We start from the raw sequence: 17,505 nt of genomic DNA, 5'->3' as shown, positions 1-17,505 counted from the left end.
TATTCCACAGGTCTCACTGTTTATCATGAGTATCAGCAACAAAGACATTCGACGAGTTCAAGGCAAAAGCAGCACACCAAATGCAAGAAAACAAAAGCAGCAAAATCCAGCAAAAACCTTCCAAATGAAGTCAGTGCCGTAGAACAAACAAGAAAACTTGATTGTTAAGTTCTCACATAGCATCCATCAGAGACTCTAAATAGAGACATATTACAGTAATAAATACAAACTTAGAACAGTAGAGATTCGGCACACCTGAATCACTTTGGTCTCCTCCTGAAGTAACAAACACAGTAGAAGGACTCTCATCTGTAACGTCCGAAACAGCCCCTTCCTCTTGTATCTCTTTGCCTAACGTGCACATATCCAGACCACCAGACAACGCAGATGGTGGTTGATACGACGTTGTAGTCTGATAATCTTCACATCAATTCAATAAGAAGACAGGGTGAAAATGTTGTACTAGATCATATCATACCTGGTTCGTAGTAGGAATAAGCTTGAATGAATGCTGGCTGAATGTTGGCCACACAATGAGTCCGTTCTTGAATCATTGTGAAACAAGCAGGAGAGTCTTTCTTCACCTGAAAAAAGAAAAATGTCAAGTCAGTAGAACTGACAGCTGTTTATATGATGCCCTAGCTGTACCTGGTCAAAGTATAGCACTACCTTCCTGCCCTCAGTCTCGAAACGTTGAAGTTCTATGTTATTGTTTTCAACCAACTGATAAACAAACAGACAAGATACGGACTCGATGCAGTTACACAATAAAATAGTGTCCTACGTTGCTTAGTTCGTTCTGATTGGCTTCAAAACCAGACAGCAATCCAACTTCCACAATAGCCATGCTGGATTCGGTATCAGTCCTCTGCCAGCTGTGGAGACAACCGAGTTTATTAATTAAAGGATGTGATATGTACAATCACAAATACAAACAATACAAACAAATGTTGAGACACGAGTAAACAGATAGACCAACACACAATACACACACACACACACACACACACACACACACACACACACACACACACACACACACACACACACACACACACACACACACACACACACCATAAGCAGTACCTTGAGCAAACCTCTAATTGCACCTGATTGTTATTTTCCAGCACAAAATTGTTGATAGGTGCAACTGTTTGTCTTGTTGGTCCTGTTGATAACACATGTTCAGTAGTTGTATTACTTGATGCACTAGTAGTAGAAATAGTAGATTTAGTTGGAATTGGAGACGACTGCCTCGATGTGACCATCACTAAAGGAGACAGAGAATGGCCTGTTGGTTGTGCCGATGAAACAGATGGAGACACTGTAGCTTTAGTCGCATTAGGTAAAGCCGCCGTAACATTAATAGAGAAAGAATCATCGGGATCCACTTCTGGTATGTTGTATGTCACTTCGGCCTGAATCAAACACGTTACACAAGCTGAACATAGTGTGTTGAGTGTATACTTAGTACTTGAAGTAAAATATTGCCAACACCTTCAACAGTGAAATGAATTACAGTTGGAATGTCAATCTACAAATTTGAAAAAGTAGCTATTACAAATACAACAATATAGCACCAATCTGGTGTAGTCACCTCAACTGATTGAGTAATCAGCTTGTTCTCTGTTGTGAACGCAAACACGTGATTAAAGCCAGACGCATCAGATGCTCTAATTGTCAGATCTACAGCCTGCCAACCCAATCGCTGTTTCAGATCAGACAAAGCCATGAGTGCAATCACACTGTCCTGTACACATATGATCAGACACAACACTCGTTCCAACCATCAAAATGGCATCTCTGAGCTTCTTACTTGAGTCGATCTGTAGCCTCCTTTACTGTCCATTTGTGACACCAACCAAGTCTCGATGAGTCGAGCATCTGCCAACTGTCCCATCTCCAAGTATGCCAACATTGCATATGCAGTAGCTTCCACAGTTCCTTGCCTATGTCGACAGTATCTCGACCTCCAGCCATAGCAATATGGATCTCCACAGGTCCAGAAATGCATCTTGTCTGCAACAGACAACACACAGAATACAAGCTCAAACAAATTCCTATAACCTGTAAGAATATCTACCGTTTCCTTGTACCCTTTTGCTTAGTTCACTTAGAAAATTGGCAGAATGCTTGCTTTGTGCAAGGCTCAGTGCATAAGTGGTCATAGCCAAAACGTAACTATTCATTTCACTGCTGTTTCTGTTCTCTAAGTAGGCCAACGCTTTGGCAGTAGCAAACCTCACAGCATCTTCATCTAAGCCGCAACGAATGGTCTACCAACACATGCAACATCTAGTAACTTCACTTCTACTAATATACAATGCCTGTACCTGAACTTTAGAAACTTCCAAAAGTGTGATGAGAGTGTAGGATGTAAGTGTGGTATCCATATCATATCTGCCACACTTTAGAGCACCCGCATTTAACCAGAGTATAATTAGATATTAATTACTGTGTCATACCCCCAAATGGTAACAGCTACCAGGCTCTGTAAAGTGTCCTTCTTCCCTCTGTTGACGAACCAACCAGCAGACACTCTGAGAGAGAGAGTTGTCATCAATGTACATCAGCGGTTTGGCCTGAGCAAAGACTCGTGACACAAATCCTGTCAAACTATAAGTAATTGACAACATAAATGAGTCTGACACACTGCGGCCAAATTGTTTATATAATAATCCCACCAAGTGCTGCCAGACGAACTTCGATCACCCCAAACAGCATATGATCCGTCAGACCTCTGATAAGTCAATTCCTTTTGGTATCCTGCATACACGTAAAAAGTCACTGCCTTGCACGATACACTAGTTGATCAGTACTACAGCACCAATATTCATATAGCGAGATGCTTTAGCATCAACTTTTGGTGTCAGCTTGTTTACAGTGATAAGATAGCGTTTGATCAACACTGCTGGAGCAAAATTGATCATATTCTGTTCACCACATCCGTATGGCATTCGCAATGTTGAGCCAATTGAGTCGATAGCAGGACCAATAACATCAGCTAACAAAAATTGCAGTGGCCATCATGAAGCACAATCAACATTAATAACACAATTATTGTAAGTATACGTTGCCTTAATGTTGCATCTGTCCGTCTGTCCGCCTGTCTGTCTGTCTGTCTGTCTGTCTGTCTGCCTGTCTGTCTGTCTGTCTGTTTGTTTTGTCAAAATTGACTGCAACTAATACACTCGCTTCAATAACTAATAGCAACCACAAAGGTTTTGTACAAGTAACTAAACTGCAATCTCCAATCTTTAAATTTTCTGGCCTGCCCAAGTGCTTGCTCATTTGTTCACCCATCCACCTATTTACCAGTCTGTCAATATTGAACTTTCATCAGTCACACATTCGTCTGCTCATCAGTTCCTGTCTTACTTAATCTGTCATCTGTGTGAATACATACATACCAGATAATGAGATGACTCCATGAGTTGAATTAACAACAATGACGTCAGGTAGCTCTAAACTCATCGTTTCGTTTCCTTCTTCAATAATAAGCAAACTTCTTGAATACATTTGTTTAATTCCTTCGGGCTATACTCAAACAGGCAAAAGTGATCAATCTCAAAACTGAAGTTCCAAATATTGATCTTGCGGCAATACATTAATACGTTAATTACCTCAACCAACAACATCCTAATGACTGAGTCTGATTCTACTCTTGAGTGTGCAGTAACTTTCAAAGGAATATGACCGAGTTGCCGAGGCACAATTGGAAATCGAGCAGTTCGACTGTTCTGTGCAGGAACCATTAAGGGCACTTTGCTTGCAGCTGAATCACTCACAAAATCAAAGCCTCCAGTAGTGAGGTCTAACTCCATAACCACCTTAGGAAACAATGATGTAAACATATGTTAGCAATGCTTTCTTGCAAACTGTCCACCTGTTTGTTTGAGTAGCTGTCATATATATTATCAGTTGATGCATCTGTCACACTGTCTCTGCTTTTCTATCTGGATGGCTGTCTGTCTGTTAATCTGTCATTATACATCAGCTTGTCTATCCCTCTTCTGTTTACCTGCGAGCCCTAGCTCAGGCCAACTGGTTCATATAGACTTGTCTGTCCATTCATTTGCCTGTGTGTTCTTATGTCTGCTGTCCGTCTGACCCTGTGCATGTGTCCCTCTGTCTCTTGTCTGTCTGTCTGCATGTCTGACTATAGACATCTGACTATACTACAATAATGTAAGAGCACTAAAGTGACTACCCGTAACATTGATTGTGTAATAATTACTTTGTGCTTGCACAATGTTTCCTTCTGATGATATGTCTCGTGATTCAAGACAGCGATCTTCTAAATTAATTCTACATATGCTAGCTAATACAAAAATGGCTGCTTGCCCTCCTGTCTGCCTATCTGTCTGGTTTTCTGTCCAGCAGTCTCACTGTCATGCATTATATGAGCAAACCTTTAAATCTTCAAAGTAATAATTGAAGACTGTTGCTATGATTTCGACTTCTTCTTTTCTTATTACAGAGTAAGGCAAACTAAGTGAGATAAAGAATGGCTTAAATGCAACAAGACTGGAAGGAACAGCAGTCATCCCAAACGATGCTGTATGTGACATAACAAATGCATCGGCAATCCAAGTAGTGATGGTGTCAGGAACTGTTAAGTTCAAGTGAACGTGGCCATTCTCACTACATAAATCACCAAATAACAGGCACCCAGCATAGCAAGCAAGACAACACCAATCTATACTCTGATTGTTGGTCTTCCCACAACCAAGCCTCTGGAAAGTAAGAACGAACACGTTCAACGCTCACAAACTGATCAATTTCCTCTTCATCATCAGTGTCATCCCCTGTAGGATTCAATTTAGATAGCTCGCCACCACGGCCAGAAGCTAAAAGTTACATGATACAGATTCACAATTCTGGCACAATTGCCTACATCATGATGACAAAGTAAAGTACCTGCATCAGATTCAAACTCTCGTCTCAAACGTTGGCCATCCTTTTTCTGAACAAACTGATAGTCACTAAGTACTGAAATGCCTGCAGACTGACACAAAGTTATAAAAATGTGCAAAGTGATCTATCGTTTGATACCTTAAAGTAATACGGAACTTTTCTCAAGTCCCACCATGATCTCCACCAGTCACGTTGGTTCTGATTGGACAAAATGCCAGATCCAGATCCGTCAGCTTCTTGGTCTTCAACGGATGCCTCAAATTTGGAGCCAGTTTCATATTTGGTAAGTTCACTGAGAACCTGTCATGTAAAAGATGATAACAACTCAGTGCAAACAAAACAAGAACAACAACAAACATAAACACAGGCAGGTAAGAACACATGTGATGAGATGGCCATTGCTGTAATGACTCTTTGGTATTGTCTCTTGTGTCTGCGAGCCTTAGATCAACTTTGTATTTGACATGTACACACACACACACACACACACACACACACACACACACACACACACACACACACACACACACACACACACACACACACACACACACACTTGCAAACAAACTAGCAAAAATCAGGCAACAAACAAACAAACAAACAGATAAATATTTGTAAAAAATAGATGACAAAATACAAAAATAGATGAAAAAAGAAAATATGCAGTAACATGCCTACAAACCAGCTCAACAGACAAATAAAAACCATGTAATGGTAAACAAGTGACCAGTGTAGCTGATCTGTGCACTCATATCTTACCTTATCAGCTGAAATCTGGCTGCCGCAATTTGAGTCCAGCAAGTAAACACTCTTGTCCACTGCAGTTAAGCTCACATGAGAATGAGGAGCTGATTGAATCAGCAAACCAACATCTTCTCCAGGACGAGACTCATTCCTGTTAAATGTCATAGTAACTTTGTGCTCAAAGCATTGCTGGACTCTCATGCTGATAGTGTCAGCAACAACTAGATATCCTTCGGCTACATAATATAACACCAAATCAAATCTTGGTGCCCATGAACACAAAGGGGTAAGAGGCAAAGTGAATTCATGAACGCCATCATAGGTGGAAGATGGAGTTGTTTCAATGTTGACTGTCCATGAGTTGAGAATACGAGCTCTGGAAACTGCCTAAAATAATTTCACAAATAGCAGCTCATCACAACCTCTCATCAATCTGTACAATTACCATAGCAAACAGAGTGCTTCGCACTTCTGCCGTTGTCTTAATAAACACAAAAGTAGGAATGCCAGACTAAAATAAAATAAATAGAAATCATTATTCTTGAAATCAAACTGTACCATACAAATGATGTTACTTGCAAAGTACTTATGTTTGGCATTATTGTCATATAGTGATCACCAGCAGCAGGACGAGGGTTTGAGTAATGATTAACACGTAAACTCTTTCCAGGAATTTCGGCCTAGGTACACAGAAATATGTGAGCTACAGAATGATCATGTGTTCTACTTAACAAGACATTTGCAGACTACAAACATTTTTTTTAAATTTACATGAAAGCAACATCAACATAGAATTGCTTCTACAACACAATAGTAGTTGTAGCTCTCATTACATGAATTGACAAACGAGATGAAAAGTGATTTCTTGAGTGGAATATGTCAAACTCCACAAAACCATTCTCCACTTCTGCATCAAATGAATACAACTGTCTCCACCCATCTTTCACATCGACTTTGACCTGCAGCAGACCAACAGCAGCTCGCTTGTCTGGAGAGGCAACTGATATCTATCAAGATCATCGTGACCAATAGTATAATGCTTATGCTAACAACTCTTCTTGTCGTACTTGAGCCTTGAATGGCAGTCCTGGCTTGTAGAAGTCTTCTGTCCCCGGTTTAAAACTGAGAATGTACTGATGGTTTGCAAATGGAATTATCTCAGTGCTGATGTCCATCACTCCAGTGCCTTGTTCCGTCACAGTAGCTTGCACTTTAACAGACTGAGGTCTCAGTGAGTAAGAAATCCGTGACCATTTACTCAAGAAGGAAGTCGAGTCAAAAACAAAAGTAATGAGACCGTTACTCTAGAAAAATTGATCAGTACGTGTAGTGAGTGCAGTTTCCAATATGTTGGCAATGTCTTACTTCTTTGCAAACGGACTGTGTAGATGGTTTATAGTAGTTGGAGAAGTGAGATAAATGAACAGTCGTGACATTTACACACACTTTGCCTTTGACAAGTTTCCCATATGAATATCTGTTAGCAATAATCAAGTACCATGATTACCTTCATTTCAGTAATTCAATTTATTAAAAATTGTTGATCCATGGGCTCAAATTATGAAAAAAAGGATTACAAGTTGAATGCATGTATTCAATCATTGTTTATCAAGTTACTATTATTGGATAGAAACATATGACCAACTGATTGATCAATTAACTATATCATGCATTGCCAGCCTGTAGACCAAGTCTCCTATAAATTAAGAAATTTTGGCAACAATCTAATTTAGTACGGAGTCAGTCAAGGTTATTATGACCTTCTGGTAAAAATATAGTTATGCATTTTGTAAGCATGTGTTACTTACACTAGATGACACACTGCATTTCGAACGTTGTGATTTCTATCACAAAATTTATACACACAGAAACTGTAAAACTTCCAAAGTTTTCTTGATTTAAAATTGGCCTTCTTTAACAAGCCATTAATTGTAAAGTCTATTGAGTGATAGCCTTTGTATGCTTGTTTGTGTTCTTTTGTCTTTTAATCACCTACATTCAGTTGCATCTTAACTGTCTCAATTTTTGTCTGTCAAGCAACTTGCTTACCTGTCTTGCTGTAACTAACGCTGTTCATTCCTCAATCAGTCAACTGTTTGTTAAACATAACTGTGTATGCCCACACACACACACACACACACACACACACACACACACACACACACACACACACACACACACACACACACACCAATATTTAGGTGTGATTACACAGCTGCATGCAAGTAAAAAGTTGCAATGTTTACCTTGAAGAGACAGCGACTGAGATATTCTCTGGAACGTTTCTCAGTATATACGATGGTGCAAACAGGTTAATTTCAAATTTTGGCAAAACTAACACACAAACCATCACATGCACAAAATAGCAAGAAAACAGACATGCCACTATGCAAAAATACTAACCATATTCTTTCACTTCAAAGCATGCCACTTGAACAATGGACTCCTAATGTATTGAGATACAATTTAATCACTTAGTCTTTATAAAAGAGTGAAAGTATAAAATGATTGACCTGTGCAGGAAGAGTCGACACTATAATTTTCCACTTTCCTGTTACAGGCTGTGACGACAACATCAATGAACGATGAATGACACCTGAACGAGCACACATCAATGTATAGTACTTGAATATGCCAAATGTCTTACCATTCGTCACTAGCAGGTCTTCCCATTGCAATATCTTTGTTCCCTTTCCATCCTATTTGTAAGGCGTAAATCACTTTGTGATATACTTGGTGTATCAATAGAACTTACCGAGATAATAACTGACAGCTGTTGAGAGCATGAGAAAACAGTAAGCCGTTTAGTAAGTATTAGTGTAAGCACACATCATGACACACACACACACACACACACACACACACACACACACACACACACACACACACACACACACACACACACACACACTCACATTTCCATCATACGGTTTCAAGTTATAATCCATTGAGACAATCCTCATTCTCACTATAACATCGCTACTACAAAATCAAATTACAAATCAATTGAAACACATCTAACCTGTTTGTCCTGGCTTGTAGACCGGTTTGTCTGTCTGTACAAGAACAGTGGGACCACGACTTGCCACAGCCACTTCAGTGCTCCGTCTAAATTCAATCCTGTCACCATTCATTGCAGTTACATTAAACTGGTATTCGCCAATTGGAAGATCATCAGGTATCTAACAAATACGAAAATATTAACATTCATTTTAACATTATTTAGGTAGGGTAAAACCTGCAATGTTAAGCTTCCATGGTTACTGATTAAAGCTGTCAATAGAAATAGACAAACCAATAAGTGCCACATTCTTACAATTGATTAAATTGAATGCCTGTACTTTCAACTGGTCCCAACACTGTCTTGCCTGCTTTTACTAGCTCTCCCACCACAAATACAGCATATTCCATTTTTGGTAAAGATACATCGATGGTTGTCTTCGCCCCCTGGCGAAATACATTCGGAACAGCAACCAAAAATCCATGGCAGCATCTATCGTAAACACACAACATTGTGTACAATGAACTCACACAATCACACAGCAGATAAGTCAGACACAGCACCACACTAAGTGCATCCACTCCTATTGTACAAGAGTATACACAAAAGCAAACAAATGCGTAGTGTGTGTAGTACACCAGTTTGTTAGGGACTAGTGAAAGACCTACAGTGTTAGTCTCCAATAATGCATGTGCATACTGACATTTCAAGTCTAATATATGAAACAATTGCATCAGCATGAATAGATCAGACTTACTTCTGCCACCACAGTAGATTGTTGCAGTTCTTTAGGCAATCTGTCTTTTCTGCATACAGCAAACTCAACTGATTTCGACAACACTGTTGACAAGATCTATTTCTTACTGTGCATTTCATATCTTAGTCTGAATGTGGTCCCATAAGAATATCCAGAAGAAGAATAGGAGACAAAAAGTTTATTAGTAGTTGATATGAATCGTCTAACACTACCAGATCTGTAACATAATTTGGCAACTCTTGCTCTACTTTCATCCTTTCGATTCTTTATTCTCAAGTATTCTCTATCACATCCAAATCGACTATGCCAGTGAGGTTCCCCGGCATCTAGAGCCACCACATGTCCAGCCGGTGCTCTGATTGTCCAGTTGCATTGTATTAGACCATAATATCTGTATCTGCTCATAGACAATGTTGGACTTATGATAGCTCCAGTCTCATTTGTAAGATACAATGGTCCACATGCTGCAACACAAACACGTCAAAACAGGCTATTAAAATAGAAACAAGAAGATGCACACAAGCATACACAGTTGGCAGTTGGACCCTGTAAATCCACTAAAGCATTCACAAACGTTAGGAGCCACACACTTGCCATACAGACACTGATTACTGTTGCAAACCGCTAAAGACAAAAACAATTTGATTAACTAATGACAATAAAAACTCAACAAATACAAAGAAGATCAGAAGACATACGAATACAAGTCTTGTTATCTGAATGCAGTTCATAGCCTTGTCTGCAGCGACACAAGTGACCGCCAAATGTATTGATACAAATGTGCCCACATGGTGGACTAGAGCAGCCACACTCGTTTTTGTCTAAATCATGAAACAACTTATTGTGATTACACTGAAAGTCCAAGTATTAACGTATGTCAGTAAAAGATACCCATAGATTAGATGCTTTTGTATGCCAGCATGCCATATCACAACAATTAGCATCAAATATGCCAATAAACAGTGTACATAAATCAACAAAGAGGCAGACTGACAAACAGATAAGTAGATGACCAACAACAAATACAATAACAAAAAGACACAAACCAACACACACAAAGTTAACAAACAAAAGATTAACAAATAAATAAACAAACAGGAACACAAACAACAAAAAGACCAATAAAGACAGACACACAACGTGACAATGAACACTATCTGATAGGCAGTCAGAAACGACCATATAATACACACAAACAAGCTCTCCAACAAAGCACACATGCAGACACACACACACACACACACACACACACACACACACACACACACGCACATGCACACGCACACGCACATGCACACACACACACACACACACACACACACACACACACACACACACACACACACACACACACACAATCTGCACTACTTACCTGCACTGCACGGCTTGTATGTAAACACAAAATCATCCAAAGCAACAGAGCACTCTTTGCAAGCCAAAAATTCAATCTTCATTAGAGTATTTCTTTGTCGTGGCAACTGTAGCAACCCCAGCTCCCATTTTCCACTGGCATTAGTTGGAACCACCTCTGAATAAATCTTTTCATTAGCAAACACTCTAGCCGAAAACCCCCATCCAGCATGTTTCTGCATTGACGATTCCATTATGTAGTGAAATGCCAAACAACGATGGCCTTTACTAAATATTGTAGGATGCCACAACACAACAAAGTCTTTCTTTTGATGAACATTTGACCGATAGTACCGAGTGTATTTAATAGACACAGTACCTAATAAAACACACAATCAAACTTTATTGCAACTATCAATACTACAGTATAAGATGTGCTGCCTCACCAACTGTATGAAGTCCTCTATTGTTAGTGTAACCTCTTTGCCAGCTAAAACCTGAAATAGAATGGGATGTGTAGATTGAGCTCGAGCTACGCCATCCACAGTTGCTATCATCAAATGAACAGTTTTGAGGTTCTACAAACATCTTCGACTGTCAGTGTTCTACAGGTAAAATGACAAATTATGACAACATCACCTGTGCTGCATGGATAAGCTGCCACAAGATCCATGATCCTAAAGTAGCCCTTTCGTGGTGTTTCAAATGGTCTAATCCTTACCCGCTCTGCTGCCAGGTCAGTTTCATTTGTTGGAAGCATAACAGCTGCACTCCTCCAAATTGGGGATCGTTTGTGTTCCAACTGAGGCATCTGCCACACTGTTGTTGCTCTTGACTTATTGACATTGTATTTGTAGTTTACTGCCTCAACCCTGGCATCCTTGAAGGACGTTTTGTAACGAAAATATATGCACGATGGTTCCTTAGCTTTCCCACGAGGAGGCACCACTTTAAACGAAACAGAAGAACGACGAATATACTCAAGAACGTTGTCTGTTTGCTGAAACACAAAAACATCTACAAACAACAATGGAAAGTCAAAATTTAGTTGGATAATAAACAGTGCAATATAACCATCTTCTGTTGTTTCAAAAGTAGGACGAGAGTGTCCATTAACTCTTGTAATGTTGAAGACTTCATATGACCCGTCAGCTACAAGATCCCTGTTGCAGTCTCCGTCGACTTTCTTAAATCCTTGCATCAGCTCATAGTCATTCAAACCATGGCACTGACCTTGACGTTGTACTGCAAATGCTGTATGACCTGCTGCATATGCTGCCACTGCACACTTGCCTACAGGATCTGACCGAACCAATGAATAATCTTGCAAAATATCAACGTTATCCTCTAGACTAATCAGTGGCAAAACACACATGGACGGTTGCCAGCAACCCATACTGGTCCAATCTAACAACAGAAATCATCAGTATTCCGTTTTCGTTGAAATCAATTAAACGTACTGAAAGATTTTATTGGAAGGACTGGGGGCAGCCGCTTCTGTGAAGTTAACGACACTCTTAACCATTCTCCATGCCCTGGTTTGTATGTCAATGGACAGTCCATCTCTCCACCATCCATATAAATGCATGGAATGTCTACACAAAACATGTAGAGCTCAAAACAGTGAAAAGCACATTAGAAAAAGAACAAACAAAAAATAAACAAACAAACAAAATTACAAACAAAAACACATATACAGACAAACATACAAACAAACAAACACACAAACAGACAGACAGACAAACACAAACAGACAGACAGACAGACAGACAGACAAACAGACAGGTAAACAAACAAACAAAAACAAATACACCAAGCAAACAAAGACAAATAGATTGTATAACAACCCCAGTCTTACCATGAACACATTTCTCCAACCGAATGTCATCTATTGCAACCATATCATGCCTTTCAAACTCACTGGTCTTGACTCGCATTGCCATGGTAATAAAAACATAAAATCTTGCATCATTCATCACCTGTAGATATCCTCTTCTCCATTTGTTCTCTGTGTGTTGCCAGTGGCCTGAAGAGTACACCGTGTCATTGTAAAACTTGATATACACACGTAGATGGATGCCGTCACGGCCTGAGATTAGAAACCGTAAAGAGAGACATTTAGACTGCACTGCCTTGAACATAGGGCTAGTTAGTGTAGCTGAAGGATATCCACTATGTAGGTTGGTGAGAAATGCCAGTCCACCTTAAATAATACAAAACAAGCGCTACAATAAACATCGTGTCTTTACTCACTCAAAGTAATGCAAACTTTCATGAATAATTTGCATTTGTGTTACCCTTGCTGCATTGCTTCGTAAGCCGTCATAGTGACTTATAATCAAAATTGGATAGACATACATATTTTGTGTTGGCAGGACTAGGTGTAATGGTCTACTTATGTATGTGTGTAAACTGTACGTGCATATGGCTATCACTGTGTGTGTGTGTGTGTGTGTGTGTGTGTGTGTGTGTGTGTGTGTGTGTGCCAGGTGACCTGCGTGTATGGGAATGCGTGTGCACACGTGCATGTGTTGAAGTGCATGTATGTGTGTCTGTTCACGTACATTCACAAATGCCTAGTAATAAATCTTACTCAGTACAACACTCCATCACTGAACGCTCTACTAAATTACCTGCAGATGGCGAGCCACATCTGGGCACATCATTTCGTTCGTCATCACATTGACCTAATTCACCCAGTAAATACCAAAAAAATGTCATGTACAATAAACACAACACATTCACCTATTTTCAGCATTTTTGAAGTTTGCCAACCACACGTATTATTGTCAAACGAGCATGGAGAAAAACGAACAGCAGCTAACAAAATACACATACACACTGTGTATCAGCTAAATCCTTAATTTGCACAATTATCTTACGTGGCAAAACAACAATTGTAAGTTTCCATGACGTTTCACCTCCAAGAGCAGCTGAATACCTCACGTGTACGATCTTTGTTGAACTGAAAACAACTTCTTTCCAAAAGTATTCTCCATCATCATAATGTCCTGCCCTTGCTTTAAGAAGCTGCGTAGCTTCCTTGCCCTTACCGTCATAAACTGTTAGTTTCATGCCCTTCATTAGATGATTATTGCTCATTATAATCTTCAGATATTGATGTGGGAGAGTCTTTATGGTCCATTTACATCTGGCTGGTGCTTTACCAATGGGTGCCTCAATGGTGGTCTGACCTGATGGTAGAAACAGAGAACGACCACAGTGCCCTGACATACAAACCATTAATAAGACACTCAGATATGTTTAAAAGCACGTGTGTTTATATATACTAAGGTGCTTTGCAACAGGTTATATGCAATAACACAGAAAAGAATGTGAATTATGTCTCGTACGTTTGCACATTCCTGGACACAAGTATCGAACTTTGTAGTTTTGACAGCGTCGAGATGATTGATAGTACGAGTCGCAATCCAGGCCCCTTTCTTTAGAGCATGAAACTTCTCTATCTGTGGTATCCGTATACGACACACCTGCAAAACAGTTCTAGCTCAACAGCCATGACAAACAAAAGAAAGAAAGATAAGCAGGCAAGCAAACAAGTAGACAGACAAGCAAATTCACCCATACTGCACATAGGAACGAATAAATAAGCACATACCAAACAGAAGAAACTGGGACAAGCAATCAATAACATCCTAATTAATTTCTTACCATTTTGTGTGACACACTGAATGTCCAGAGGATTGTCACACAAGCTGTAACCATCTCCTAAGTGATTATACAGTAACTCTCTCTCATCCCAATCCCTATAATTTGGAACGTTCCTGTCATAATAAGGTGTCCAACAAGCCTCTGAAATTCAATACATTCTTGAATTAAAATCAATCACACTGCATGACTGTATTTTACATTCATGAAAGAAACTTGAAGAAATAATCGAGTCATGCTGCTCTATCTAGACCATCTACAAACGCACTTTCTGTCGTGTTCTTGCTTTCTGTCTCATTCCTGCTTTCTGTCTCAGCTCTAGAAGCAACAGAAATATGCAACACTAAACGTGTGCAAATTTGCAGACAATTTACCCCATGGACGACGAGCAGAGAACACTTGCCAACAAGACTAGAAGCAACAGCATCTCACTCGATCCTCACACCACAGTCCTCACCAATGCAAGTTCAGATACAGAACTAAATGAGACAACGTAGGTATGAGCTTTATAAAGCACTAGGAAACAATGGCTAGTGTGTTCTGTTGCAAAGAGTGATAAATTTCGCTGTCGGTTTGCACTCACACCCGGCAACCTTTGTTGTAGGCGAGTACACGCGAAGGAAATGAGGTAGACTACGTTCACTCACTAAACAAGTGCGTGGTACGTTAAAGAAGCCGCCGACAGTATTTAATTTGTTAAATGTCGGATTCTAAAAATTTGTGTGGGGGAAGTCCCGTGAGCGCCACAGAGCTGTGTGACGCATGCGCTGTCGAACGGACGTGGGCGCCATCTCACCGGATTTCCTTAGATTGCATCCAAAAATAAATCTCCTTCGTTTCGTTTCACGGAAAACCTGCTTGATCATTCGGCGTGCTATCTAAAAATCCAACGTTGCACCCGGATGCACACCCCGCCTACGCTGGACTTTAGTCTGGCTAGGAATGAGGCAGGAAACAGTTGGCCTAAAATAGTACTCGCACTGGAGTCGTCTCACGTTTGAAGTTGCCGTCACACATCAATATAGATCGGACTTTGGCGCATTCTCACCAAACTTTCACATGTCTTCAACATCGATCCCGTGTAGATATGCTTCATTCTAGTTGTGAAGGCCACTCTAATACAGTCTGACATAATAGAATTGTCTTCAGGAGTCTTGTCACTGTAAATTGAGTATCAAGCGACACAGATTGTGAGTAGAAGTAAATTTAGACATTTTTTGAGTTCTCCAAAGTCCAAATTCTACAAACGATGAATATATATATATATATATATATATATATATATATATATATATATATATATATATCTTGCAGTAGCTATACTCTCATATTTATATACTCGAGTTCATTCAATCTCAAAGTTGAGCAAATCTATAAAGTGGCTGTGTCACTTTGCAACCCTTCTCTCACACGAGATCTTTCAAGGAAATCAACTTACATGTGGATCGACTGTCCATATGCTGTCTGACAGATAAGGACTATGAGACACGTGCTCGACCAAAAAATCTATTCCATTGTTGCTGCCAGTGGTAACTAGAAACTTCTGACTGTTTCAATTTAAAGTCAGCAAAGATTTGGGTTTGTGCATAGATTCAGTCATGTAAGATTGGTTCGAGACTCGTGAGTTGCGGTCGCACAAACATCACACATTATGGTCGACTAGTTTAGATACGTGGTGTCAAAGTATGTATATGCAACAACACCCTGTTTTCACTGGCTGATAAACATCAAGGCACATGTGTACAATATGCTTAGATAACAACACCTTGCGTTCACACACACACACACACACACACACACACACACACACACACACACACCTTGAGCCTTGAGTTCCGCCCTACCCACAATGGGTTTGGCACTGTGGAAGGAGCGTCAAGAAGAACGATCAAGTGCTAGCTACACACACACACACACACACACACACACACACACACACACACACACACACACACACACACACACAATATGGAAGCCTATGTGGACGTGGATGTGGGAAGCCTGTCCAACATGAAAGTATGGCGGTGGGTCAGTCTGGTAGCACAATAAAATTATCAACACATAAAGCAGTTGCTTGCATAAATTCAAATACATCATGAGAAGCCTCAGCCCTGATACTCAAATTGAAACTGAATTAACATATCTGAGTACTATTGTAGCACAACTCAGGGTCTAGCCATGACTTTGATACAGTTATACATGGTTCACCCCCTTAGTAAGAGCACAGTGACACGTGCAGCAAAAAAACTTTGCAGCAGCAAGAAGGGAGGAAAGAAAGAAAGCAAAATATAATGGACAACATCCTCCTGGAACCTCCACACATCCGACGATTACTCCACTTTCAATCAACATTCTCCAGTGCTGCGAATTCCATGACATTATATGAACAAGTTGTCACGTATACTACCAGACAAGTTTGATAAGAACGTTCAAGACAGAGACATTGAGAGTAGCATTCACTAGATTGAAATTACACGTTTTGAACTGTAAAATTAAATGTTATCTAGATTGTGTTTTAATAAAGTTAAATGACAGACAAACATACATACATACAGGCAAACCCTATTGAACTCACTTTTAAAGTTTGCCATTAACTACTTTACTTGTAATAGTGATCATGTTTGAAATATACTACCATTGACAGACAGACAGACAAACAGACAGACAAACAAACAGACAGACAGACAGACAGACAGACAGACAGACAGACAGATATATATGTGAAAGACAGACAGACAGACAGACAGACAGGCAGACAAACAACCAGACAAGAGCACAATCCCAATTATCATTCCTGCTAGATGCTACAACGTACATATACCTGGCCGGAAGTGGACCGGTACCGGTAAAGCCGTAGGATATACCTTACACATTACTTCTAGCTGTCTATAAATAGCTCCCTACACTTGCTTCTGTTCTTAGTAGCTTTGATGACCTCTAAACACTCAAGCGCATACTTGCAACTTCGCTGCTACCACCGTCAACAAACGATTGCTGTGGGCACCTCGCGTGTCCCGACCGTTTGATTAAGGAGAACGCTGGCACAAACGCTTCAATTCTGGTAGAA

The 17,505-nt window shown here is 40.0% G+C and overlaps 1 protein-coding gene across 3 annotated transcripts; it reads right to left on the bottom strand.

Moving 5' to 3' along the window:
* LOC134191193 (uncharacterized) lies at positions 1-17,465 on the bottom strand. 3 transcript variants are annotated; one of them, XM_062659779.1, is made up of 53 exons: positions 17,396-17,465; positions 14,813-14,917; positions 14,707-14,756; positions 14,442-14,582; positions 14,123-14,260; positions 13,652-13,996; positions 13,515-13,589; positions 13,403-13,456; positions 12,628-12,972; positions 12,230-12,364; positions 11,844-12,176; positions 11,409-11,786; positions 11,216-11,347; positions 10,792-11,148; positions 10,118-10,240; positions 9,948-10,043; positions 9,527-9,883; positions 9,420-9,468; positions 9,003-9,154; positions 8,900-8,934; positions 8,684-8,843; positions 8,577-8,629; positions 8,417-8,434; positions 8,309-8,360; positions 8,175-8,257; positions 8,065-8,107; positions 7,908-7,995; positions 7,027-7,138; positions 6,729-6,965; positions 6,495-6,668; positions 6,237-6,341; positions 6,107-6,172; positions 5,677-6,048; positions 5,056-5,217; positions 4,921-5,008; positions 4,706-4,850; positions 4,413-4,644; positions 3,624-3,830; positions 3,411-3,537; positions 2,828-3,004; positions 2,685-2,766; positions 2,466-2,616; positions 2,334-2,408; positions 2,084-2,276; positions 1,817-2,019; positions 1,598-1,750; positions 1,475-1,534; positions 1,087-1,418; positions 785-875; positions 649-723; positions 479-584; positions 256-420; positions 1-195 (listed from the first exon to the last, which is right to left on the bottom strand). In XM_062659779.1, exons 2-53 carry the CDS (start codon positions 14,863-14,865, stop codon positions 173-175), a joined length of 7,758 nt encoding a protein of 2,585 aa, XP_062515763.1. In that variant the 5' UTR covers positions 14,866-14,917; positions 17,396-17,465; the 3' UTR covers positions 1-172. The 3 variants fall into 3 exon arrangements, with proteins under 3 accessions (XP_062515763.1, XP_062515761.1, XP_062515760.1); XM_062659777.1 differs by having other exon boundaries at positions 17,260-17,444; XM_062659776.1 differs by having other exon boundaries at positions 17,343-17,444.
* Between the last annotated feature and the right edge of the window lie 40 nt (positions 17,466-17,505).

Source organism: Corticium candelabrum, chromosome 15, assembly GCF_963422355.1.
Source record: "Corticium candelabrum chromosome 15, ooCorCand1.1, whole genome shotgun sequence".
Classification (NCBI taxonomy): Eukaryota; Metazoa; Porifera; class Homoscleromorpha; order Homosclerophorida; family Plakinidae; genus Corticium; species Corticium candelabrum.
This window is presented reverse-complemented; position numbering and strand designations above follow the sequence as displayed.

Coding starts and splice junctions, on each gene's coding strand:
- LOC134191193 (XM_062659779.1), bottom strand. CDS start 14,865: ATGCTGTTGCTTCTAGTCTTGTTGGCAAGTGTTCTCTGCTCGTCGTCC. Junction 8,108..8,174: donor TGTCGACTCTTCCTGCACAG/GTCAATCATTTT, acceptor TCAATACATTAG/GAGTCCATTGTTCAAGTGGC. Junction 6,173..6,236: donor CAAACATAAGTACTTTGCAA/GTAACATCATTT, acceptor ATTTTATTTTAG/TCTGGCATTCCTACTTTTGT.